This window comes from Cynocephalus volans, chromosome 12, assembly GCF_027409185.1.
Source record: "Cynocephalus volans isolate mCynVol1 chromosome 12, mCynVol1.pri, whole genome shotgun sequence".
Lineage (NCBI taxonomy): Eukaryota > Metazoa > Chordata > Mammalia > Dermoptera > Cynocephalidae > Cynocephalus > Cynocephalus volans.
The window spans coordinates 88666913-88694194 of record NC_084471.1 but is presented as its reverse complement, the minus strand read 5'-3'; the positions used below and the strand labels follow the sequence as shown (position 1 = coordinate 88694194).

Sequence of the window (27282 nt, the reverse complement as noted above, 5' to 3'; positions counted from 1 at the left end):
ATGTATTTAATAAGAGTAATTTAAGCCAATTCACATTGTAAGAACAACGCCCACATGCCTTTAAGTTATAAAGTTAGATGCTGATGTTAATCATAACTATTAAAGCTTTGTTATAAAGAGAAAAGCAAAAAAAAAAAAAAAAAAAAAAGATAAGAAAACAGAACTACTACACCACACATAAAATCAGACTGATTTACTAAGAGAAGAACACTTCTTTCAACCAAATCTTTGAATTCCTTTTGGAAGATTTTGGTAAATGCACCATGTTTGCCAAACCAAAATGTTTTGTAAAGTGGTCTACTTAATAATAACAATACCAGCAGTGACAGTAATCAATGAAGATGATCGTTCAAAAGCACTTTCCATGACTATTCGCCATTCCTAACCCAGTAGTTTGGAAGTACTGCAGGAAACCAGACACTGACGGTTGTAAAGCCTTCCTTAGTGAGCTGGTAGAAAAAGAGGTAAGCGTAGAAGTCTTGGCACAACTCCAGTCAATCACCGAATTAGGGTAAGGCAGATATGACACTTTGTTTAAGAACGAAATTGACTTCCTGCTGTGTTTGGGCTTATACAAAATCACTGGAAATATGATAGTAATATGCTAATATGGTTTATCTAGACAAACTGTCCCAGTTAATGTAACTCCAAAAACCCTTTGCATCCTGGGTGCAACTAGAATTGCATTCACACATTTAAAAATTAATTAAATTATAGGCAAATGTTTGGAAATGGCAGGAAGTAAAGAAATACTCCTCCTACCTTGCCTTTGTACAGTATATCAGAAACTGGGCAAACAACGCAGGCTGTACCAGAGCCAAACATCTCCCTCACTCTGCTCCCCTCCAGGGCAGTTGTCAAGTCGTCCATGGTGAGGTACCTCTCTGACACCTTAAATTCACCCTGTTTAGAAGAGAAAAAATAAAAAGCAGTGCTTATCTTTCTACTTTACATTCTGATTGAACTCAGATAATGTCATAATCATCCTTCAAGGGAAAAGTGGAAGGGGCACGCCTTCTTACTGGTGAACACAATGAGGTGTTACGAAACCTACATCAAGGTCACAACATTTATAAATGAGATTATCAGAATATAAAATATAAGATTATTACAAGATACATGGTATATTTTAACAAATGTGTACTTTTTTGCCTTTTATTTCTTGTCATGGATAAAGTTCCACAAAATGATACATACTGAGGGCTCCTTAATGCATGCTCCAGGATAACAGTGTCTTAAACTCTATTATAAAGGAGAACAATATGTCATATCCTATCAATAATTATAGCTGCCATTTATTGAGTACCCATTATAAGACAAGTTCTGTAACTCTAAGGTAGGTATTATCATCCCATTTTACAGATGAGGACTAAGGCTCAGGGAGGTTGAGTGGCATCGCCAAGGCCACATAATTAGTCAATGGCAGAAACTGGATTTGAGCCCAGGTCTGATCTCACTGGCTCCACATCTGGCCTTCTCTCTACTGTGTCTTTAATGAAATAAAAAACATAGATTGAGTTGAAATATACGAATGACTCAGTATTTTAAAAAATTGAATGTATATTTGAACTTTATCAAAGAAATTACAATGTATATATTTTTTTCTTCCTAATTCACCATCAGTTGACGTCACAGTGATAACCCTCTTCCTTCTCTCTTAGTATCGTATTCCATTGAGTTTCCTCATGGAATTAGTGCTACAACCTCATTAACTACTGCGATGACTTCTGCAGAGCTGTTTGAATATCTTATTTGCTCAAAAATAGGAAATGGAAAAAAAATAACTAATGCTTTTAAGCTATCTGTTTAAACTATGTTTGAATGTTCATTCTTTAATCGGTTTAATTCTCTCATTCTTTTAGTGGTTAAAGTTCAAAGTTTGTCAACAGGCTATTAGAATTAAGGGCAACAAAGAATAGATGAGCTAAGAAAAAAAATAAGATGAGAATATTTTTTAAAACCAACAAATCCACAATGGATAAAAGTAAAAATTAAAACTCTTGGCAAGATTCAAAATCCTAGAAGAATGCAGCATGCTGTAAGTAGATTTGGAAAGATAGGAAAATATGTCTGCAACAGAAGTATGGCTCAAGTTTCAATTTATCTCAGTCTACAATTGCAAAGGTAAATAAATAAATAAATAAATTCCAGAAAAATATCAGCCAGGTTAATTTAAAACAAGCTGAGTTCTGAATTCTGGAAAAAGGGGGGAAAAAAAAACTCAAAAAACCTCTCTTGTAAATGAACAGAATTGTTTTTCCTCTGCTCACCCCTACTTATCTTTGGACAATTTCCTCTGTCTGGCAAGTAGTGGTTACCCCCCACATGCCTCTTGGCATTTTATGTCTCACTGTTTTAAAATAGCTTTTAAAATAAATTATAGCTAAGGAATCAAGAAAAAACTTCCTCCATAATAACCTATTTTTCATGCTAGCAAATCATTAGTGCGAGAAAGCATTCCCACTTGCAACTTGTCATCAAACCTTCTGTACTTGGTTGATTTTTTTTCTTTAATAAAACAAAAATTACTGAGCTTCAAAAATATATCTTTCCAACTGCAAACATATTTAGGACAGGGCAAGCTGTTTGAAATTATACCAACAGTTTGTAAATGTCATGCCCAATGTGCCAGCCAGCATGTGGCAGTTGGGTCTTGTCTACTTCAGGGTTTTGTAGAATTATTTATAGCACATTTCCTCCATTTTCTAAGCCTTTTCCAGAGAAAGTATGCTACTTCTCTCCTAGATAACGTGTGTGTTTCTAAACATTTGTCCTATTAATACTGTTTGACCACAGCATGCTCAAAGCCTTTTCATGTTCTTTGGAGGCCATTTTAACACATGGGTCAAAAGTTCCATCCAAGAACCTTTGCCAAGGAAACCAACTCATTCAATATTCATCTTGAATATGTTATGTTATTTCCAAAACCAAATAGCTTAATATGCTTGCCTGTGTCACGCAGATTTGAAAGTCTACAGAAAACAATTTTACGTTTACTTGAGTGTTTTGATTTTAAAATAAGCATATATATTAATTTGGGAGGACCGGGGCAGGAAGGAGGGAGAAAGAAGGCAGTCAAACCAATAATGTTATGTTAGTAGACAATTATATGTCAGTAAAATTCTTTAATCTCTATGACAAGCATGGTTACACGGGAATAAATAGGAGAAAGGAAGAACTAAGTATCACTGCTATTTGGAAACAAACTTAGTCTTGAAAAGTTAAGGACTGGCTGAATGGAAGCACACAAAGTATAAACCAGATAAGCTGGCAGGAGATACCTTGTATATAGATGGAGCCAAGAACTAGAATACTTCTTCACTAGGACGTCTTGCTAAACTGGTTTCTCTCTGCCCTCCCTATAAACAATACTTATTTGATAGTCTTGCCAAGACCCGTCCTTCTAGAAGAGTTCTTTTCACTCAAGTTCAGCAAAAAGATTAGAGATTAGATTAAAGATTAGATAACTTTGGTTGGAACCACAGGATGTCATTTCAACATTAGACTGGGCTTATTTCGATTACTTCGTGTTTCAGGCTTATGGGAGCTGTTCATGTCAGAGGCACCCACCCACTCGTGTGCCAGGTCCAGTATGCACTGCCGCGTCACTCCTGGGAGAATGATGCCATCTAGCGGAGGAGTTGCCAGTTCTTCTTCTGTCAATCAGAAAGTGAAATATTTTCAAACTTTAACTATATTAGGCATGCCTTCTATCAACAGCCATCTTAAAAAACCATTTCTCACCACTTGGCTTTAGTAATAAACATAAAGAAAATGCTCTGTATTGTCAAATTTCCCAAATCTCTCATATCAAGTCACACTTCACGTAGATCTTTATTTTAAAAAACAAGAAAAAAGAAAGAGAGAAAACTACTCAAATAATCATCTTCAGATTATCTGTAACCATTAAAATCATGAGATGGTTTTCCACTGACAAATAGTAAGAGTTATAGAATATTCTAAAGAGAAATATTCTGAAGTTGAATTTACCTAAGGAGATACAGCTGATTGGTTAGTAATTAGAATAAAGCACATAGGGTCTTACTCAGGAACACTGGGCATTACCAGACCTTCTAAGAACACTGTGCAGTGTGCACGCTTGTTCAGGCTGGTCACTGCTTCCACGCTGCCCCTTGAGAAGTCAAGCATCAAGTATGGAGACACTGACTTTGCCCTCTGAGATTCAAATGTAATGAACTCAGGGTGAGCTCAAGCATGTATATGGCATGGCTTAAAAAAAAAGTCCAAAAACAAAACTGCAAGGCCGAGCTAGTGGTCTACTGCCAGGTGGCCGCAGGCCCCCAACCTCCTGTGAGGGCTGGCATGACAATCTGTCTGTAGGTGTCAGGTGTGGTCCGTGAACTGCACCAGTTCTCCTTACAAAAGGCTTTCTCCGGGACTCCATGTTTCCCTTTCCTCCCCACCTTTGCCACCCAGGAATCTGAATCTAGTAAAAAATTCAAACCTCACATCATCACCTTATAAAGATGCTGACTCATAACAGATGACATGTTGCCCATCACGTGTCTGCAGAGATATGCTTGAAAGGATCACCAGGTAGTAAAAGCTGCGAAGAAATCTCACTAGTGTTTCTGAGCTCCCTCAGGCGACTTTATGCAGCTAAAAAGAAGTTTAGAACTCACCTAATTCAATCCTTATTTTACTGAAGAAGAAACTGAGGACCTATAAACATAAGTGGCATGCCAAGGTTGGTGACACTGGGGAAAAACCAGGACCACAGCTCAAGTTGCTTGACACTGAGGCCACCGCCCTCTCCCTCAGTACACAGTGGTTCTGGGCTTGCCTGCTCTGCTGTGGTTACATCAGTCATGCCCAAAAAGCACTGTCTGGAAGACTGAAACTCCACATTCATCCCAGTAACCCCAAAAGCCAGCATCGTGCCTGGCCCAGACTGGTATGTAATAAATGTTGTTTTTGAACAAAAAATGAATGAATAAATGCTCTTCGCTAGGATATGCAGTATGGTTTTTTTTTTTTTTTTTTTTTAAGTTTGTTTCTGAAAATCATCTGTTGAAAATTGCTTTCTGGAAAGAAGAAAATTTGTTCTTGGCAATGTTCTTAGGGCTACTTTTTGTCATGTTTAGAAGTGTTGATCTCAAAATAAACATGTGTTTTGCCATAGCTAGCTAGCTAGATACATAAATGTATGAATGTATATGTGTGTATTATATATATGTACACACACACACGCACACTTTCAATGCCCCCAAACTAGACCTTTTCTAAAGCTTGCTGAGCTCTAAAACTACATAAAATTAAATGAAAACAGCAGCCCCGCATGTGCAAATGCTGTTTTTGAAATCTATTTAACACCCAGAATTGTAACCACTAGCCCGAGGTCAAGGAACAGAACATCTGCTTCTCTGGTTGCCAGACAGAGATGATGACATGACAACATTTGGGTGAGAAATATTCATTTTCCTCTGCAACCACAAACATGCTTACAGGAGCCAGAACTAACTCCAGATTGGCCAACATGAGGAAAACAGAACCTACACACACAGCTTGTTTTTGACAGAGAAATCATTTTTAGGAGATGAGGAATTTAGAAGCAATAACAGCAGGATTCATCTGTGACTTCCCAAAGTCAAGCACTCATGGAAACCTGGAATATGGGTTTGCATAAATGCCCTAAATACCATCAGCACAATTATCCATTTATTCAACTAATATCTACTGAGTGCTGTTTATGTTCTGAGCTCTATGGAAACAGCAGTGAACAAAACTGATGTTAACTGCCTGCTCACTTTCAAATAGGCAGCGGCAAGCAATTATGGTGTTAAATGGTACGTAAGACTACAGAGGTGTATTAAAAAAAAAAAAAAAAAAGAGGGAAGGCCAAGGGGGGACAGCTGGGGAGTTATAGGGGAGGAAATTTATAATTTTGATTAAAGGCTCAAGGAAAGCCATACTGAGAATGGGATTCGTGAGCAAAGACTTGGAGAACGTGAAACTGCAAACCAGGCAGACATCTGAAGAAGGGGCTGCAAGCAGAGTCAGTAGAGGAGCCTGGCGGGCCCGAGGAGGCTCACGGGGCCTGGGTGGGCTGAGCGACATCAATGTTCACTGCTATGATCGTGCACATGGGAAGATGGCAGGTTATCACTGCAAGAACTCTGCTTCTACCTCCTATGAAGAAAGTCTGTGAAAATCAGTATTTGGCTGATTTTCAACTCATTATTCTTTGTATTTTCCAAAAGCCACATGGTATAAGTCAAACTTATTACAGAGTTGCTTCGATGTCTTTTTTTTTTTTAGCCAAAGGTTATTCCTGACATTCCACTGCCTTCTCTCACTGTACTGTTCACTACTCCATTTCCTTTTTCCTCATTTCAGATCTTATTTGATGCATTAGGTGAAGCCCCCCCAAACTGAAGGACCCCTTAAAACTAAAGCTATCTTGGGCAACCATAATCTAAATAGCAACTCTTAAGGTCTGTGTATTTTGCAAGAGGCAGAAGACAAATTCGCTCATTTCTATTCTGACCTTTAAAAGCCATGGTGGAAATTTTCCATAATGACTGTTTGGATGAGAAACAATTTTTCACCAGGACAGTAGCTCTGATTCAGACTGAGTTTAAATCCTGACATCTCCCATCCATAAATAATAATGGTCCCACTTCTGAATGACGTGACTGTTTTTGTTTTGGGTTATATGGGTTGGTTTGGGGGAGAGGGTAGGAGTAGGCAGGTAGGAAGAGTTGAACCAGTCTATTCCCTTCTAAGTGCAGAGTCAAACACTGGCTATCATCTTTCACGCACAGCTTTTGATATAGGTCATAAATTATAACTCAAATTTAGAAATCACAAACATTCCAGTATAAACTTTGTTTTTAAATAGTGCCAAGTACAAACAGCAAGAATGGAAGAGTGAGCAGGATCTGTATCTGGCTTTTTATATGCCAAGGATGACCACTGGCCAAGCCCGGGACAAGGTGTTCCCACCACACTTTCTATTTATTCTACCCCTGACTGGAACATAAGACTCAACTCATGAATCTCCACCACCAATTCTCAAATTAGTCCACTGCTCTGAATCCAGCCACATCTGAATCACCATTTTCCTCTTTTTGTAGCCAAATAACATAAGAGCAACACGGGGGCTTTCTGTAGCTGCTTTTCAATTTAAAAAAAAAAAAATTTAATTGAAACCAATATTGAGGCTTCATAAGTATTTAGACACATCATTTTACATTTCTAGTCTCTATACTTGCTACTGTGAAATGAACAGCTGAAGACTATAAACAAGCCTAAAAATATGGTTCTAAATTTTGTATGACTACCAAAATTCCTTTTCTTCTTTTTTTGGGCAGCTGGCCAGTATGGGGATCCGAACCCTGAACTTTTGTGTTATCGACACCACACTCTAACCAACTGAGCCAACTGGCCAACCTCCTGTATGGCTATCAAAATTCTAATGAAAATAAATTCACATCTGTCCCCCCACCACACGCACACCATCACTGGCCATTTAATTCAATACCATATGTATTGCCAACTGAACCCCCTTTGGTCTCTGCCAACAAATTTTAAAAAGAATAGCAAAACAAAGGTAATAAGCATTCAGAATATTATTATAAAGGTAGTGAAGAAGTTCTGATTTCTTCTTTTTTAGGCAGGGGTGAGGGTAACTGTCCGGTATGGGGATGTGAATTCTTGACCTTGGTATTTTCAGCACCACACTCTCCCAAGTGAGCTAGCTGGCTAGCCCCGAAATGTACTGATTTCTATAATAAATATGCAATAGTAGTCTTGAATGAACCAAGATCTAGGTACGATCCCAAAATACAGAGATTCGTCTTTAAAAACAGTGTACTTTAATCAAATTGAATCTGGAGGGCTTCTGACATATTATCAAAATAAGCAGAAAGAGGGCTGAGCCCGTGGCGCACTCGGTAGCGTGCTGCGCTAGCAGCGCGGCGACGCTCCCGCCGCCGCGGGTTCAGATCCTATATAAGGATGATCGGTGCACTCCCTGGCTGAGCGCCGGTCACCGGAAAAAAAAAAAAAATAAGCAGAAAGAGCAAAAATTCTTAAAAGAATGATAGCAAGAGAGTACACTAAATTCCATACTAGTAGAATTGGTAGACCGTGTCTATAGCTATAGCATTTTATACACAGTTTGTGGTGAATGACCACTGAACTGACCTGAGACCTAGCTGCACACACAAGCTGTACAGAAAGGGGAAATGCAGCCCCTTAAGTCAACATCTCAATAATTAGTACATCTAGAGGCAAAAAACAAAACAGTACCCTTATAACTTCTTTAAACTGAAACGCGGGTCTACTTAGCACAAGCCCAGTAATTCTCAGCCTTTGGAATTGTGCTCCCGACTCCCTGGATCTAAGTTTCTATTTCTTGTCTTTCCAGTCCCATCGAAAATGATTAAAAAACAGCACACAGCTATTTGAGTGGGTTACCTCCGTCTTCATTTATCCAGTAAAGAAAAAGATTCATAGTTCCAACTTCAGTTATCTGGTTATCCTTTCCATAGAGCCACAGAACTTGCTGGCACCCGTTATCCATTGCTTCGCACTGGGCAAAAAGAGATGAGCCGTAATTCCTTTTAAGAAAGAGGGAACACACTGATTACGAACATACTTCATCCCGACCTCCCCATCTTCTACACCCTAATATCCTCAGGTCTTAATTCACATTGTGATATAGTCAATGTACTATGTTCTTAATATACATACACTCTCTAGTTAACTGCTTAACCTTAACAGAAAACTTGTTAGAGAACTTAAGTGATCTAACTGCATTCATCTGAGAGAGAACAAAGCAAAATCTTGGAATCTTAACTTGAAAAGTAATGACAGGAGAACACAGGTAAATAGCCAAGTTCACAAGAACAGTTAAAAGTTATTTTTCCTCACACCAAGCAATTTTACATGAACTGTTTCATTTAAACCTCACAGCAATACTATGAGTAACCACTCTCATTATACCCACTGTTCAGATGAGAAACTGAGGCTTGGACAGGTAACTTGTATCAAGTTTACAGCAATTTAAGTAGAGCACCAAATCTGTGCTCTCTTATCTGGAAATTTCCCCCATGCACCACATCATTTTATTTATTATTTAATTTTTTGAAACATAATTGACTGTACATACCTGAGGAACACAGCACTGAATGCAATATATGATGCTCAAATCAAGATAATTAGTATATTCAACATTCCACAATGTAATCACTTTTGTAGTCGTTTATCAATTTCTCTGAGACTTTTTAATACAGCCAAAAAACACCTAATGCCCAATGTCTAAATTACCCAAAAGGTGGGAAAAATGTTAAAAATCCCGATTCTGACTAAAAAAGTATTTCAAAAGCTCATTTTTCTCAATGCACATTATTCATCCCTGATTATTTAAAAATCAAAGAAACACAACATATCTTCAGGGAATGACAATTTAGTAATATTTTAAATTTATTATCTTTTATTTAAACTTAAGTGGGAAAATTAGTTAGTATACTACAAAATACAGATGCATGTTTTAGATAGAACATGAGAATCCCCAAGTATTTACTTGAGAGTGCTTGCTGCCTCCCTACACCTCCAGTCATGTAATTCACTTTCCTTGGCTTTCCGAGGACATTAGCAAAAAGTAACGTTTGTTTGAGAAGCAATCAAAAAAACAACTAAAACTAGTACAAAGCGTTAATGTAATCGCCCCTAAAATACCCACTTAGGCCTCTTAAACTATTTCTTTTACATCCAGGTAGGATTAAAATTTGTAGTGCTCCCTAAATAAAAGCATAAATTAAGCATGAGCACCATATTAATAGTGATACCTGCCATTTTCATCCACACAGCCTCCCTTCCCACTATATTCCCTTTATAAAAACGTGGCCCTTCCTATGGAGCCAAGTCATTCTGCTTAGATTGACAATCACAGCCTCATGCCCTGCCACAGTTGAATTAAAGGGTGGGCATGTCACCTAAGCTACTCATATGATTCCTTCTTCGGGCTCATTCACTCACTCACTTTAATGTATGCAACCTGAAAGACAGGTACTTTCTCCCTTCTGGGGTTGCTTACTTGGTGTGGTGTAAGCTCCACCCTTCACAGAAGAAAGCACCTTAAGTAGGAGAGCCCTAGGACAACACATAGGCAGAAGTGATGACAAGAAGGATGAGGGGGAAGAGGCAGGTGGAGTGGCGAGTAGAGTTGCAAGGGCACAAGAAACCTGGCAATAATAATCTCAGTCCCTGGCAAGTCCACTGCTACCATCCTAGTCACAAGGGCAGTCAATGCCTTCTCCACTTAAGATTGTTTCGGGTTGGTTGTCTGACTTGCAACTGAAAGAATACTAACAGCTAAATATTCTAGAAAGCTGTGGAAAACAGACATTATCCTATGTCTGTTGCAACTGGGGCATGAAGAGATTGACTCACACCAATGTAATGTTAAGATTCATTACAACACCCTGACGCATAAACTTCAAAACACAGATGACAAAATGTAAAGTTTTGGTCAATCAGGAGATGATACAAGTCTGGTATCTAGACAGAATGTTTTTATTTGTTTAATGACTGTAAAAAGTTAGGTCATCCTTATTCAAAGCTGATGGTAAATAGATGATAACTGAGTTAATTGTGAACGCCTTCTAAGAATGACTATAAACCAGACTGCAGGGGAGTTCAGTGCAAAGATCCTGGATTTGAGGTTGGCAGGCCTGGGTGCAGCTCTTGCACTTCTATGACATTCTATGGGTTTGGACAAATGCATAATGACATGTTGTCCACCATGACGGCAGTTAGATTTTTAAAGCCAGGTCTTTCTGACTTCAAAGCTTGCACTCTTAAGTGCAGAATGAGAATGCAAGGAAAAGAGAAAAACAGTAAAAGAGAGAGAGGGATAATTGTGAGTGTGTGTGTGTGTGTGTGTGTGTGTGAGAGAGACAAGAACAGAGAGAGTCAGAGAAGACTGATTTATTCCAAATAAACTAAGAAATTGCCTGGGACTGTGATGAAAGACCTTCATCTATTCCGAGCTTCTCAAGTTTGGCTGCATGTTCAAAAATCTTGATGCTCAGTCTATGCCCTAGACCAAAGAAGCCTGAATCTCTACAGGTGGGAACCAGGTATCAGTACTTGGTAAAGCTCCCAGGTGATTTCAATGTGCAAGCAAGGCAAGGCCCATCATGCTAGAACTGTCCTTCAGCTGTATGCCATTGTACCATTAATCACACAGGTCTGAACTGCACAGGTCCACTAATACGAAGATTTTTTTCAACCAGTCATGGATAGAAAATACAGTATTCGCAGAAGGCAGAACATCAGAAGGAGAGCTGACTTTTCATATTCACAGGGCCGACTGCTGACCTTGAGCATCTGTGGATTTTGGTATACTCGGGAGTCCTAGATCCAGTCCCCCTCGCATACCGCGGGATGACTGTATTACTTCTCTCACGTATGTATATTTAGAAATAAGAGGATAACCCTATCTCTAATGGCTTCACAATTAGTGGAATAATTGTAGAATTTTTAAAAATGCTTCTCTCCCTTCCTCAGACTCACTTAAATGGAAAGTAGGAGGTCCCTGAGCTTATGAGAACCAATAGTTATTTAATAGTATCAACTGACTACAGGGGTCCTAAAAAGTGCTGGGAGGATATTTGTTGACTTAATTAGGTTAAGAAAGGGCATAATAATAATGCACCAATCTAAAGTTGCCTCCAAACGTCTTTGGACTAAATAGGATGATATTAAGGGCACAATCGTTTGTTTCCCTTGTACTGTCCAGGCTGGAAGCATAGAAGTAGACTTGGAACTTTTTGGAGATGACAGGCATATAGGTTAAAAATTCATTCTTTTGGTTACTGCCTTCCCTTTTGCCATTTTTGCTTTTATTTATGAACTCCAGTATTCTCTTCTCTAGTCTCTTCCTCTCCTAACACACTTCAAGTCAACTTCTATTGACCACGGTCCACCTGAACGTAGTGAGTCAAAGAATTCATTTTTTTAATAATAGGCTTTCTTTTTTAGAGCACTTGTAGATGTACAGAAAAATTGAGCAGAAAGTACAGAGAGGAGCCATATGCCTCTTTCCAACCCCCCTCTCAGTTTCTCCCATTATTATCACCTTGCCTGGATGTGGTGCACAAGTCCATAATTTACATTAGGTTTTGCTCTGTGTTGTACAAAAAGCATTAATTTTTAATTGCCTTATAGTGATCATGTATTCTGTGATACTGCATTATATCAACCTTTACACAATAAATTACAACCTGCCCAAATACCAGTTAATAAAGATTTCCCTGGGCCGGCCCCCTGGCTCACTTGGGAGAGTGTGGCACTGGTAGCGCTGAGGCCGCAGTTTCGGATCCTATATAGGGGTGGCCGGTGCGCTCACTGGCTGAGTGTGGTGCGGACAACACCATGCCAAGGGTTGCAATCCCCTTACTAGTCCCCCCCCCCCCCAAAAAAAAAAAATTCCCTGAAATTCCTATGTCCCCATGTTATATTTACCCTAGGCAAGTAGGGGGAGCTAGAAAGCAAGATTTAAGAAAAGGAACCGTTTTCCTTGTTATTTCTCATCAAGATTGTTACTTTACTGTCCCGTGCACCCAAGAGAAGTTTTAACAAAGTACTGCAGATGTTGTGCAGTGGTGCACACACACATATTCTGTAAAGAAGTCTGAACAGCAAAAAAAGAAATCAAGACAGTAAACAAAAGGAGCTTTCAACCTGGCTAGCCTAGGACATGGGAAGGAGTGCTCTACACCAGAAGGAAAATACAGTGACTTCATAGTTTAATGGACTTTATTAGGATTTCTCTACCCATTGAGGGAATGCAGTTGCTGAAGCTGCCAACAGGGATGTTGGGACATAGAATTTTATAACAATTCTGTTTTGGAAGTGGGGGTTGGGAGGGAGGAGAGAAAGGAAATTTAGCAAGACTACAGAAGGGTCAAAGCCAGCAGTCACCGCTCCCTAACATCCCAGCAGCACGTCATTCAACTCTCCCTCCTTCCTGAATCTGCATGTTGTAGCAGGGCCCACAGGACTGCCACTGAGTCATCCCCAGGACTGTCGCTGCCCTGGCTATGTGATGCACATCACCACTTGACACAGACAAAGAAAGAGCCCACACTGCTTAATCCAGTTATTCTTGCTCACCCACAGAGGTAATCCAAATTCATGGCCAAGCCCACCCCTGAAATTGTCCAACACTTTTCAAATGCTCTTTTACATCCTGCCAGCTACATATGGCCTATGAGACTGGCCTGATGGAGCCAGAGCAGGGCTGTCCCTCAGCCAGTTGGCAGCAGGTGTGGCAATGAAGACAGCACACTTCAGTGAAGCAGGCACCTTCCCCAGACAGGACTCCTTAGAGCCAACTGAGAGCCTCGGCCCCAGGACCAGATGGTCTTTAATGCCAACCAGCAGCCTGCAGCCAAGGAGGACCAGAGTCCAGGGCAGTTCATTCAAAGCTCTGGTTTAATTCCTGATTTAGTTACTTCGGTTCTTGCCTATGCATGACATGCAATGTTTCTCCCTTATAACGGGCCACATCCTTTAAACAACGAGCACATTTAAAACCCTGAAAACAGGAAACAGACATGAGCATTAAAGTCTGAATATTATCCTAAGTACTCATATTGAAGTGAAATGGTAATTACTGCATGGTCGTGAAGGAGTCTCTCCTATAAACAGACACAGATTTACTTACCCTCCCATCTTGCAGTCCCCAGTTCCACCTTCCCAGGCTCTTACATACTTTGGATTAGCCCACAGAGACACAGGATTAAAGGTTCCACTTGAAAAGTAAGGTCCCACTGGGCTCAAGATTACAAAGAGCAGAGCTTTGGTAGGCTTCTTGACTCCAAGAGAAGGCTGCAATAAAGTAAAAGTACACGCATCTGTAATTTAAAATGTAGACACAGTCCTAAAGTCTAGAATAGATCCATAACTATCTCCCACAAGGGGCCATCCAATCAAAGTCACACAAAGCCTAACAGTGTTTTAAGAAAAAAAAAAAAGAAAAAAAACATACATATGCATAGAGAACAAAGTATTTACATTTCATTTTGCTTTGCTTTCTGAGTTATGTTTTTAGAGATAAAGTGAATTTGTCAATTTTTTTGTTTGTTCTTATTTGTTAGTAGGATTTTTAGAGGGGAAGCATATTTTTAATAACTAGCTATATAACACCTATCCAGGTAGCACTGGTTGGGAATTGAGAAAAGGAAGAACCCAGTGTTAGTCTTTGGAGGTAAAATATAATATTAGCTTCTCTAAAGTGCCCTTCTGTTTCACACCTAGTGACTGTGTCAGGACACACCAGGGCCTCCTGCAGCTGGTGGGCATAGGGAGTTCGCCATTACCACACCTGACTGTGCCAGGTGGCAAAGAGCAAGAGTGCCGCCTCTTGCTCTTGCGGTAAAGACATCAAACAGGATAAATACCTTCAAAAAGGTAGGGGACAAATGACTCAGGAACTTGTGTGACAAATAACGAAGACAGAAGACAGCCTTTCCACAAACAGTAGAAAATCATAAGCCAGCAATCCAAATTCCTCTAGCACGAAAATAGTTATAAGTAATTAGGATCAGGTGTTTTTTAAGAAAGGAAATTGAGAGAATGAAAGCTTGTTTTTTTCTGTTTGGCTGGTACAGGGATCAAACCCTGCACCTTGGTGTTATCAGCTCCATGCTCTTAACCAACTGAGCTAACTGGCCAGCCCCCAAGAGAGACTGAAAGTTTTGAGGCCTATGTTTTATAAAGGCAAAAAAGGTCACTGAGTTGTTCTGTGCAATTCAAGACTACAGGAAATAAGAAAACAAGTCAGGACTATCATGTTAAGTCTCAGGATATGTAATCTGCTTGTGTCCAATCTATTTAGCACCGGGCCTGCCTGGATGGGGGCAGGTATCCATCATGCACAGAATGAGAATAATAAAGGAGGAGATTCAATTCCAGCTCATTTTGTGGCTTCTTAATTTTTGTTGAAACTGGCTGAAAGTGGACTTTGGGATATTTTTATTTGAATTTTCAATTATACCTCTTCCTAATACCCATTGCCTGCTGTCCCTTGCCCACCACTTAACACCCAGATTATCAAAAATCAGGTAGGTAAAATATTCATGGGCATAAAAAAATGTGTTTATGTGCACACCGATATTGTCTGAAAAGCACACTACCATCAGGTAACAGGAAGAGGATTCCATCAGCATTTCACGGGACATGCAGACCGAGCAGGGTCTGAGAGGCCACAGAGCAGACCAGTGATGGATGATCGAGTTACAGAAATCAGTCAGCAAGCACAACAGGTTTTGGTTTTTTGCTTGCTTGTTCCTTAACGGGGGCTGAGTATTAAAGGATCACTCTTCTTCCAATGAAGGATGAAGAGCCTTAACGCTTCATTTGCCTTTTTTGGTTTCATTGTTTGGGAGGGAAAATCTCAGCAAAATATACAAATCTGTCTTCCTTCCCAGCTTTGATAAAATCTGACTACTTTATCTCCTAGCTACTTTATCTGTAGCTATCAGTCAAGAAAGGACCATGATACCCTTATTTCATGGGTGCTGAAGCTCATTATTTTAGATTTTTATGGACCCTTGTAAGAAGAAATAAGAGCAGCTTGTCAACATAATTTAGAGATACAATATACTGGACATAGTCTCAATAATTTTCCTAGCTTCTAAGTTTCTAAATAGAATAGATTATTTGTTAACAAGCTAATAGCATTTTATTAGCTATCACATGAATGCCTGGGACTTTTCTCACTCAGGACTCATGTATTTTACACAACCTGCATTGTACTCAAAGAAGTAACAATAACTCATCATCATGGAAAATTTTTCCTGAGATAAATTTCACTTTGTTCATTTCCTTTTCGTGATTTCAATTAACAGGTAAACCTGCATTTGTTCCACTAGGTGGTGGTACAGAAAGCACAAATGGAAAACAGAAGCAATAATTCTATACATTAAATCTATTTCTAGAAAAAAACCCTGATAAACCCTTAAGTAATACCATTTTTCTTAGCAAGCAGGTAAATTATAGACTAGAATGTTTCAATGCTGAAAGAAAATGTGTTTGTGTGTACTGACACTTTATTTTCTGAAATTTAACCAAGGCCAACTCATGTTTTATAAGTACTTCAAATACTGGTGCTGATGTATCTTGATCACCTTCACCCTTCAATGCTTACTTATAGCAATTGTCTTCTTATAAAAAGAACTCTGTGACTTTTGTGAAACTGGTCACATTGCTTCAGGTCTGGGAACAAATAAATTATAGCTCTAGGCCCAAGGGAGGGTGTTTGGTGATTGGTCTACCCTCAGGAACCATTACTTGTTGCTTTGTTTTAATTCTCCCTTCTTTCTGAAGGAAAATTCTGAAAAGCAATTTAAATTGCATGCTGCTGTGAAGAGTACAGTCATGTGTTGCTTAACATTCTGAGAAATTCATCGTTAGGTGATTTCATCATTGTGCGAACATCACAGGAGTGTATTTACACCAACCTAGACGGTGATGCCTTCTACAACCCCCAGCTCCTTTATAATCTTACAGGACGGACCACCGTGGTATATGTGGTTCCATGGCTGACTGAAAAGTTGTTATTTGGCACAGGACTATATTTTATTATACAATACTAATCGAGTGACTGAACAAAATCCTATGATGACAAGGTCAAGCTTCTGATTGAATAAAGCAAAAATCACATAAATAAAGAGAAAATATGAGTTGTGCAGCTCATGAGTTGTGCAGGTCAGTTTCAAGAAGTCTTATTTCCTTATGAACATTTTGATTGATTTTTTATCCTTCTCTACTAGCACCTTGGGTTATTTAAATACATGAAAAACTGAAAGAGACTTTTCAAAAGCCCTGTGATAAATGAGGAATATAAAATCTCAGAGGCTGGCCCATGGCTCACTTGGGAGAGCGTGGTGCTGACAACACCAAGTCAAGGGTTAAGATCCCCTTATCGGTCATCTTTGGAAAAAAAAAAAAAAATTTGGATGCAAAGTTATAACTTCTCACAGCACACTGACTTTGAAGTTGAAATGCTGATGTATTAAAAAATTAAAAATTTTTTTTTCTTCATAGGCTATACCTGACAAATACATACATACATAGGTTGAGTATCTCTTATCTGAACTGCATGGGACCAGAAGTGTTCAGATTTTGGATTTCGTAATATTTGCGTATACATAATGAGAAATGTTGGGAATGGGACCCAAATCTAAACACAAAATTCACTTATGTTTCATATACTTCTTATATAAATGGACTGAAGGTAATTTCATATTGTATTTTTAATAATTTTGTGGATGAGGAAATCTGGGCATTCTCAGAAAAGACATATCACAGCTGAAGGAACTGGGTTTTTTTTTCCCTTGGGGACGCTGAATGAACTGTGTCGTGCACCTGCATTTTGACTGTGACCTGTCACATGAGGTCGTGCGGGAAATTTTGTCAGTGCTGAAAAAGTTTTGGATTTTGGAGCATTTTGGATTTCAGATTTTCGGATAAGGAATGCTCAGCCTATATAAGGTTATTAAATACAGTCATGTGCTACATAATGTTTCAGCCAATGACAGGCTACATAAATGATGGTGGTCCCATAAGATTATAATACCTTGTTTTTACTATATCTTTTCTATGTTTAGATATGTTTAGATACAAAAATACTTACCATTGTGCTGCAATTGCCTGAAGTATTCAGTACAGTAACATGCCACAAACGTTTGTAGCCTAGGAGCCACAGGCTACACCACACAGCCTAGGTATATAGCAGGCTATACCATCTAGTTTTGTAAAGTGCACTCAGTGATGTTCGCACAATGACAAAATGGCCTAATGACACTTTTCTCAGAACATACCCCCTTTGTTAGGCAATGCATGACTGTACATGCATATTTTTAAACAGAACCACAAGACACTTGGGTGTGATGGAAAATAAAGACATGTCAGTGAAAATTACCACTTGTATCTGAGTCAGTCATAAATTACTTTACAGAAAGGCAGGATTTCAGGAGTTATTTGAGTGATGATGGCACAAAGAGCTCAGTATGCTGAGAAAAGGATTACTAGTCTGTGTTTTAGCCTGGAGGCCAGAGAAGCACAGTGGTGTGTGGAGGCTTGAGAATAACTCTGCCCAGGCAAGGCAGATGAGAGACACAAGAATAAGATAGTTGGTAATAAAAAAGGAAAGTTTTTCAGAGAGCAGCATAATTTTTTTTTTAAATCCAAAGAGCAGCCTGATTAAAAAAAAACAAAAAACAAAGCTGGCTCCCGCTCTCACAGCCATTGCAGCACACTGAGCTCCATAGGGAGCGCCAGGGCAAGTGGGAGCCAGACGGGCACTGGGCGACTCTGTGCCTCGCTGAGGAAAAATAACTAAACACGGGCAAAGGAGATCCTAAGAAGCAGAGAGGCAAAATGTCATCATATGCATTCTTTGTGCAAACTTGTCGGGAGGAGTACAAGAAGAAGCACCCAGATGCTTCAGTCAACTTCTCAGAGTTTTCTAAGTGTTCAGAGAGGTGGAAGACCACGTCTGCTAAAGAGAAAGGAAAATTTGAAGACATGGCAAAGGTGGACAAGTCCTGTGATGAAACAGAAATGAAAACCTATATCTCTCCTAAAGGGGAAACAAAAAAGGAGTTCAAGGATCCCAATGCACCCAAGAGGCCTCCTTCGGCCTTTTTCTTGTTTAAAGAGAAAGGAAAATTTGAAGACATGGCAAAGGTGGACAAGTCCTGTGATGAAACAGAAATGAAAACCTATATCTCTCCTAAAGGGGAAACAAAAAAGGAGTTCAAGGATCCCAATGCACCCAAGAGGCCTCCTTCGGCCTTTTTCTTGTTCTGTTCTGAGTATCGCCCAAAAATCAAAGGAGGACATCCTGGCCTATCCTTTGGCGATGTTGCAAAGAAACTGGGAGAGATGTGGACACCACTGCTGCAGACGACACACAGCCTTATAAAAAGAAGGCTGCTCAGCTGAAGGAAAATATGAAAAGGATATTGCTGCACACCGAGCTAGAGGGAAGCCTGATGCAGCAAAAAAGGGAGGTGTCAAGGCTGAAAAAAGCAAGAAAAAGAAGGAAGAGGAGGAAGACGATGAGGAGGAAGAGGAAGACAAAGAAGATAAAGAGGAAGAGGAAGATGATGATGATGAATAAGTTGGTTCTAGCGCAGTTTTTTTTTTTCTTGTCTATAAAGCATTTAACGCCCCCTGTACACAACTCACTCCTTTTAAAGAAAAAAATTGAAATGTAAAAACAAAAACAACCCTGCGAGTTCTTTAAAAAGATTAAATAGTGAAAGGGAAAAATGGTAAAGAATATTGGAATAAGGGTGCTACAGGGAGAGAACCTCGCGGTCCACACGAGGCCTTGAACGTTGTGACGTTCACAAAGAGAAGAAACACCAAGTTCATGCAGTGTTTACGTAGGAAAACTAGTTGGGGTGGTGAGAGATTAGAAAATACTAACTCTCAATATTACACATTGCTTTTTGTCTTCCAAGATACTTCACAATCATTATATAATACAACAATCAAGGAAGAGCCTTAATTCCTATTTTTAAGTTGGGGAAACTGAGGCTCAAAACAATGATTTGGCCAAGGTTTCACAGTTACTAAGCTCTGGATCTTAATCCAGAGTTATTTGTACTATACCAAAGATTTTTTAAAAAATGAATGAAGCAACCAAGATTTCCTAAGCTGAATAAAATTCAAAATGGCGCCCAGCTTCCTTCCCCGGCAGCCTGTGTTCCTCACGCTCAGGCCAGACCGAGCCTCTCAGTTCCTCCTCACGTTTCCGCCCCACATGCTGAGCTGCACTACTCCATCTACCTGGAACACTCCTCTTTCCATCCTCCTCACCCCTTCTGAACTTGTTTCCCTAAAATTCACATGTTGAACTCCTAACGCCCAATGTAACTATATTTGGAGACACGGCCTTTAAAGACTTGATTAAGGCTAAATGAGGTCATAAGGGTGGGGCCCTAATCCAATAGGAATGGTGTGTTTACAAGAAGAGGGAAAGACACCAGAGGTCTCTTCCCCTGCCCCACACAAGGGAAAGGCCCTGTGAGGACACAGCCAGAAGGTGGCCATCTACAAACCAGGAAGAGAGGCCTTGCCAGAAACCATCCCTTGCTGGCATCTTGATCTTGGACTTCTAGCCTCCAGAACAGTGAGAAATACTGCTTCTTGCTAATCTGTAAACTCCATGAAGTGCAAGACTATTTCTGTTCCCCACACATAGCATTGTATATAGTTTATAACAGTTGTTTCCTAAATATTTGTGGAACGACTGTCCATCTTAATAAGAGGTTTATAGAAAAGGGCTGTGAAAACAACCTGGCTCTCTACCATACTTGAATTATTTTGACTAAAAAAAAAAAATCTGATACTAATCCTAACATGTGGCATTGATACCACAGCGAAAATGTTCCTTTGTCTCTTGCCTCATTTCCTTTAGTGCTGGCCTCTAGACTACAGATAATTGATACACATTCATTGAAAGAATATCATTGGGGATGTTAAGGTCTAGAATTTTCTGAGGCTTACTATGAAATGGGTAGACAATAGGTCCAGGTTTGTTTCTCAGCCCTGTTCAAAGTGAAAAATAGTATAAATTTAACACATGACAAAAAGAAGGCTCAGACCTGGCTGGCGGGTTAGCTTAACTGGTTAGAGTAAGATTAAGGGTTTGGATCTCTGTACAAGACAACCAAAAAACACCAAAAAAACCCAAAAAATCAAAAACACAAAAAGCAAAACACTTCTTCATTTGTGAAAGCAATGATAATGACTACTCACAGGCATAAAATTAGGGATTAAGGATTAAATCAGATACTATGTGGACAGCATCAGGGCCTGATCTTTTTTCAAGCACTCAACAAACAGTAATTGCTATTACTTTTTTTTCCTTTTTTTTTTTTTTGGCAGCTGGTTGGTACAGGGATCAAACCCCGGACCTTGGTATTATCAGTCCCATGCTCTAACCAACTGAGTTAACCAGACTGCCCGTTATTAAAGTTTTTATAAATAATAATTGATAACAGTAATACTGGTACAGTAAATAAATTTCCTTATGTACCAATACACAGAACATTAAGATGACTGCGAACACGATCACAGAACTACAGCCAACACTTAATGTTGGAATGGTGGAGAAGGAGCATTTGGTAAACAGACAAGGATTATTTACTGATGACCTAGGAAAACAGGTTGATAAATTTGAAATTAATCCTAGATAGAAATTTCAGCATGAGGGGCCGGCCTGTGGCTCACTTGGGAGAGTGCGGTGCTGATAGCACCAAGGCCATGGGTTCGGATCCCTATACAGGGATGGCCGGTGAGCTCACTTGTGAGAGCGTGGTGCTGACAACACCAAGTCAAGGGTTAAGATCCCCTTACCGGTCATCTTTATATAGAAAAAAAAAAAAAAGAAAGAAAGAAATTTTAGCATGGATTGTCAAACAAGTGGTCAATACTTGATAGGAAAGTACTCGAACATACCACCCTTAGAAAGCCATGCTCCATGTCCCTTTCAGAAATGACTCCAGGCTGCTGCCTGTTTTTTCAGTTGTACTGGAACATGCTTGTTCATTCGTGAGTTGTCTCTGGCTGCTTCTGCACTACACAAAGGCAGAGTTGAGTAGCTGGAGGGCACACAAAGCCACAAATATATATTATTTGGCCCATTACAGAAAAAGGCTCCTGGTACCTTCTCTAGATGACAGGAAAATGCTACAGGAGGGTTTCCACTGTACCAAGAATGACCTCAAAACCAGGGTTTCCTCACTGGCTCCTGACCTAGCCTCAGTGCTCAGGCCTTGACCTTGTGATTCCATCCAGTTTGGTTCAATATAAACTGGGCTGAGCACTGTGCTGGGCCTGGAATAGAGAGACAAATAAGAATGCACAGGTGCTCCATCTGAGATGAAGATGTGCCCGAAAGAGGCAAGTCCAACCCTAGTTTAGTAGCCGAGGAAGGGGATATTGAGTCGGGACTGAAAGATGTTGCACCCAAGGCAAGGGCCCACACAATGACACAGTAGTGTCTATGAAACAGCAGTGTGTGTGCGAGACTGCAAGCTAGACAGGGCAAGGCAGCGTGACCGGACGTCCCTCCACCTACTCAACTGTCACCACCCATCTACACTGTCACCCTCAGAAGTAGACCCATGATAGAAGGAGAGTGTGGGAAATCTTTTGAATATCCAAACAACCTTTCTTCTGGATAACTTCCATCAGCTCAGAAATATGCCATAGTATCTCCCACCTGAAGCACATATGTTGCCTTTCCCGTATGTCCCATTGTGGGTATGCACCCGCTGCTCTGCACCACTGTGGGAAGAATTCCCCACAAGATCTGTGCATACTCCCCATCATAACTTCCCCTCTTCTCTTTCTCTCTTGAATCCAGAACCTTCAGGCTTCCCCACCACCCTACTGAAATATGCTTATCGAGATCACCAAGGATAAGGATCACCACATTGCCATATCCAACAGGCAATTCTCAGGCCTCACTTCACTGGTCCTGGAGAAGGATCTACCACTGTCACCACGGCTTCCTCGTTCTTCACTTGGCTTCCAGCACACGAGGCTCTCTGGCACTTCTCTCTACCTTATGGGTTGCTACTTCCCAGACTCCTTCGCTGACTCCTCTTCATCTGCCTTTCTTCTAAATATTAGTCTGCCCCAGGAAGTAGTCCTTACTTTTTTCTCATCTCTATACACAGTTCTTCCCCTAAAGATGTCATCCAGGCCCTTAGCCTTAAAGGCATTTTTATGTATCACTAGACTAGACTGTATCACTTAAATTCCAAAGTCTCCCCTGAGTAATACCTGCATAACTAATCACCTATATGATATCACTGGATTAAGTGCCCGCATCTAAAACTCTTGATTGGAGCCATCATCATTCCAACAAACAAACACACACATAAAAAAACCTTCTCCCTTACTCTTCCCCATCCCAAGAAATGGTTACTATCCAGTTGCTATGGCCCAAAAGTAAAACTTGACATCTCTTTTCTCACACCCACATCTAATCTATTAGGCAAATTGTGTAAGCTGCAATAAATATCCTTCAATATGTCTTGATGTGTACTCGGGGACATGTCTATAGCATAAATTTCTTGAAGACAATCTATATTTTTAAGACTCCCAAATTTAATTTTCCTGCTTGTTTTAGTCCGTTCTGCGTTGCTATACCAGAAATACCTGAAACTGGGTAATTTATAAAGAAAAGAGGTTTATTTGGCTTACGATTCTGGGACAGCTGCATCTGGCATGGGCCTCAGGTTTCTTCTACTCATGGTGGAAAGTGGCAGGCAGCTGGCGGGTACAAGCAGATCACATGGCAAGAGGAAGCAAGAGAGAGAGAGAAGGTGCCAGGGTCTTTTTAAGCAACAAGCTCTCACGGGAACTAATAGAGCGAGAACTCACTCATTAATCCTCCCTCCCCCAGGGAGAGCATTAATCCATTCATGAGGGACCTGCCCCCATGACTCAATCAGTTTCCAACACTGCCACATTGGGGCTCAAATTTCCACGTGAGTTTTGGAGGGGACAACACATCCAAACTCCATCACTGCTTTATTCGATTTACTAGTAACAGTGCTTATACAACAATATAATGGTTGATCAATAGGAAACTGCTTATATAAATTATGTGACCATATTTCACAGATTCTAACGTGTCCATTTTTTTCACTTCTAACATGTCTGAAATTCAGACTCAGCAATTTACAGTGGTTTTGGTTAAGCAGCAGTCATGGCAAAGCTGTCATAGCTGTTCATACTGATGACACTTCCAATGGCCTATGGGCACTGGTGATAATATACATGTTGAGTTTCCCATGTTATGAAGATACACACAAAAATAAAAATGCCCATTACAAACCAAAGGGTGCAACTGATGGCAGGAGAAACTCCAGATTTCCTCAGAAAACACACATCCAGAGAAACAGGCTGATATGACTAATTCATGAATCTCAGGATTATTGGGAAAGTACTGTGTCATAGTTTGGCAATGTTTCTCCATCTCAGTGCATACAACAATGGTGCATCTTATAATTTATGACATCCTGTATTCAATTAAGTATAGTATATATATACAATGGAATACCCTGCGGCTAAGAAAATGGAAAAACATAGAGGCAGACCCATATGTACTAATACGAAAGGATCCCCAAGGCTAATTGTAAGTGAAAAAAAAAAAAAGTAATACAAATAAAATTGTTCAGAGGATTGCTGCTATTTATATTTTTAAAAAGGACCAGCTAGAGAGCCTTCATCTATGGAAAGTGGCACTGTAGTCAGTGAGAGAAAGATAGACCGTCCATGAATGTCAATGGGACAACTTGGTTTCCATATGGAGAAAAATGAAATTTTGAGTCCTCAACTTCACACAAAGTTCACTTCCACATGGATTTCATTTAAATGGAAAAAGCAAAACTTTAAAATGGAAGAATGACCTTGGAGTAAGGGAGAATTTCTTTAGACTGTATAACCTTAGTATAAGAAAGAATTTTTTTAAAATACATAAAAATCACAAAACATAAAGAAAAAATAAATTTAACAACATTAAAATTAAGTACTTCTGTTCGTCAGAAGACACCAGGAAGAGAAAACTAGACTGGAAAACTATTTGCAATATATTTATCTGACAAGGGATTCGCCACAGACTGGCAAGTTATTTGTGATACATATATCTGACCAAGGATTTATATCCAGAATACGTAAAGACTCAAAAATTTAAAATGACAAGCCAATTTTTTTAAAAATGGCAAAAGACTTGCAAAGGCACTTCAAGTGGATTTCTATAATCAGTGAACATGTGAAAAGGTGCTCAACATAATTTGCCCTCAGGAAAATGAAAAATTAAAACCACAGATAAAGCAAGACTGCATACATCAGCATGACTAAAATTAGTAAGACGATCCAGTGTTGGCAGGGGTGTGAGGCACGTGGAACTTCCATACATCACTGGTGGGAGAGCAGATTAGTATAAGCACTTTGGGAGAATGACTTCCAGTGGAGAGAGAGGCAATGAGAGTGGTGAATGAAGACAGAAGGGAATAAAAAACCAAGACAGGAAACTTACATGCACCATGATAATGAGTGGTAGGTACCAAAATTCCAAAGAGTAAAAAAAAGTCCCCTGGGACAATTGAAATGAGCAAGGGACAGCCTCAAGAGAGTGCCCATTAGGAGGAGTGGCCAGATAATAGGCTCATTAAACAGACTAAAAACAATGCACATAAGCTGTATCTCTAAAAATAGACTCAAGGTTTGAAGATACTAAAATGTTGTTAATATGAAATAGGCTAACAGTTATGCAAATGAAATTTAATACTTTTTATAGACAGTGGAATGGACATACATCAAATAGGACTGCAAAAGAACACATTAAAAGTTTGGATCACAGCCAAGTTAGTGATTATAAATTGCTGCTGTGCTAACTAGTCTGCAAATCTGTTCAGAAACTAATTGTGAAGGGAAAAGATGACAAGATGGATAGGCATAAGGGCTGGATGGTCAGCTCAGTTGGTTACAGCTCAGTGTTGATAACAGCTCAGTGTTGATAACACCAAGGTCAAGGTGTTACCAAGATCCCCACACTGGCCAGTTGCCAAAAAAAAAAAAAAAAGTGTATAAGCACAAGAAAATGCAGTGAATCAAGGGAATCCTTTCCATGGTAATCAGTATGACTACAGGAATTCAAAGTACAATATAAAGATTTTACAAGGTGATAAAAGGAAAGGAAAGTCATGTCAGTGAAATGTCCTTCAGCTTCCTGTAGACTGAACCAGAAATGGAGTGGACCATTTGGGGTTCACAAACCTGATCTCCAGCCTTTCTACTGCCCACTCACAAAATGGCAGCAGGATTTTAAAATGCAAGTTTTAATGAAAACTTCATACTGAAAGATTTCCAAGAACATTGCAAATGGGGAGGCTGCTGATGTGAGGTGAAAATGTCACTCTGTAGTATTCAATTGCATTATGTGTATCTGTTCTTTAACCAAATGCAGACTGCTTCTCTAGTCGAGTTCAACACCAGATATTTATTAAGGGACAATCCAAATGTAGGAGCATGAAGTTAATTGAATATGAGGAATTAACCAACTTCTGCATTAGCCAAGGTCAGCCTGCCTTTGAGTGCGGATGAAAAAAATCAAATCTGCTGGTAGTTTGCAGATCTGTGATGACAGCCTAGGATCTGATTAAAGGTGCTGGGGGGCTGACTCCTGACAGCCTGTAGGGCTGTCCCTAGCATCAGAGTGCACGCTTTTCAATGACACATTCTCAGACCCGGCATAATTTAGTATTGTCTTACTCCACCACCTCTCAAATGAAGAGAGTGGGATGAAATGGCACTGAGGTTCACTGAAAAAGTAGAAGGCTAAGAGCAATGATCAAACAGAATTTCAGTCTGTGGTTGTGCATATTTCTGCTATTGACTGTGGTCAAGCCACCTCTACACTTATCAGAATCACTAAGGAAATAAAGGCCTGTGCCTGTGTGTTCATGTGTGTGCATTCATCACTGTAATCAACAGGGAACGGTTGGATAAAATAGATGGTTTAAAGTCAGCCAAACCCAGCTTCTTCGGATGCTGGGTTGTTAGTATTGAATCTGACAGTCATAGTTTTAGCTTCTTGTCTGATGAAATGAAAATTTAGAAACCATTCTTGTAAGTGTTCTTTATTAAATACTATGATCTCAGATTTTTATTTTAATTTCTAATTGATACATAATGAGCAGTAGTTTGAAGCACTCCAGTTTTACTTTCTCTTTTATATTTTTTTAACAACCTATAAATAAATTCTTCAGAAGATATTGATGAAAATGATGCTAAAATCCTTTTCAAATACGAGAAATCTTTTGATAATGTGATTTTACCCTCCAATTTAAACTTTTTACAAGATGCTTATGCAAAATAACATCCAATAAAGTACACAGATTTAAATATACAATTCATGTTGGTAATTACTGTATATTAATTTATGTGTTTACATATTAATGCTTAGCATTGTGTTTAATAATGGGAAACTTAAAGAATTTTTTTTTTTTTTTTTTTCACATTTCTACTCACTGGTAGCCTGGTATTCTTTATTGGCAATCCCTAAAAGCTGGTTATATATTCATAGTTAATTAAACATGTTTCAATAATATACTCTTCTGTTTATTATAATCCTAAATCTAAAAGGAGTTTAGTAATGGATTTAATTATTAATCATATGAAAAACTGCACAAAATCATTGGTATAACAGGTACG

The 27282-nt window shown here is 39.4% G+C and overlaps 1 protein-coding gene and 1 pseudogene across 9 annotated transcripts in view; one reads left to right on the top strand and one right to left on the bottom strand.

Moving 5' to 3' along the window:
• BCAT1 (branched chain amino acid transaminase 1) overlaps positions 1-27282 on the bottom strand; it is a 64493-nt gene that overhangs the window by 9238 nt on the left and 27973 nt on the right. For 6 of the 9 annotated variants that reach the window (XM_063075143.1, XM_063075146.1, XM_063075148.1 and 3 more), the window contains 4 exons: positions 13700-13863; positions 8443-8585; positions 3571-3656; positions 763-903 (listed from right to left, as the gene is read on the bottom strand). In XM_063075143.1, the coding sequence (XP_062931213.1) occupies positions 763-903; positions 3571-3656; positions 8443-8585; positions 13700-13863 (534 nt within the window). The remainder of the gene's footprint in view (positions 1-762; positions 904-3570; positions 3657-8442; positions 8586-13699; positions 13864-27282) is intronic. The other 3 variants (XM_063075147.1, XM_063075151.1, XM_063075144.1) reach the window with 2 other exon arrangements.
• Positions 18376-19162, top strand: LOC134360948 (high mobility group protein B1-like; annotated as a pseudogene).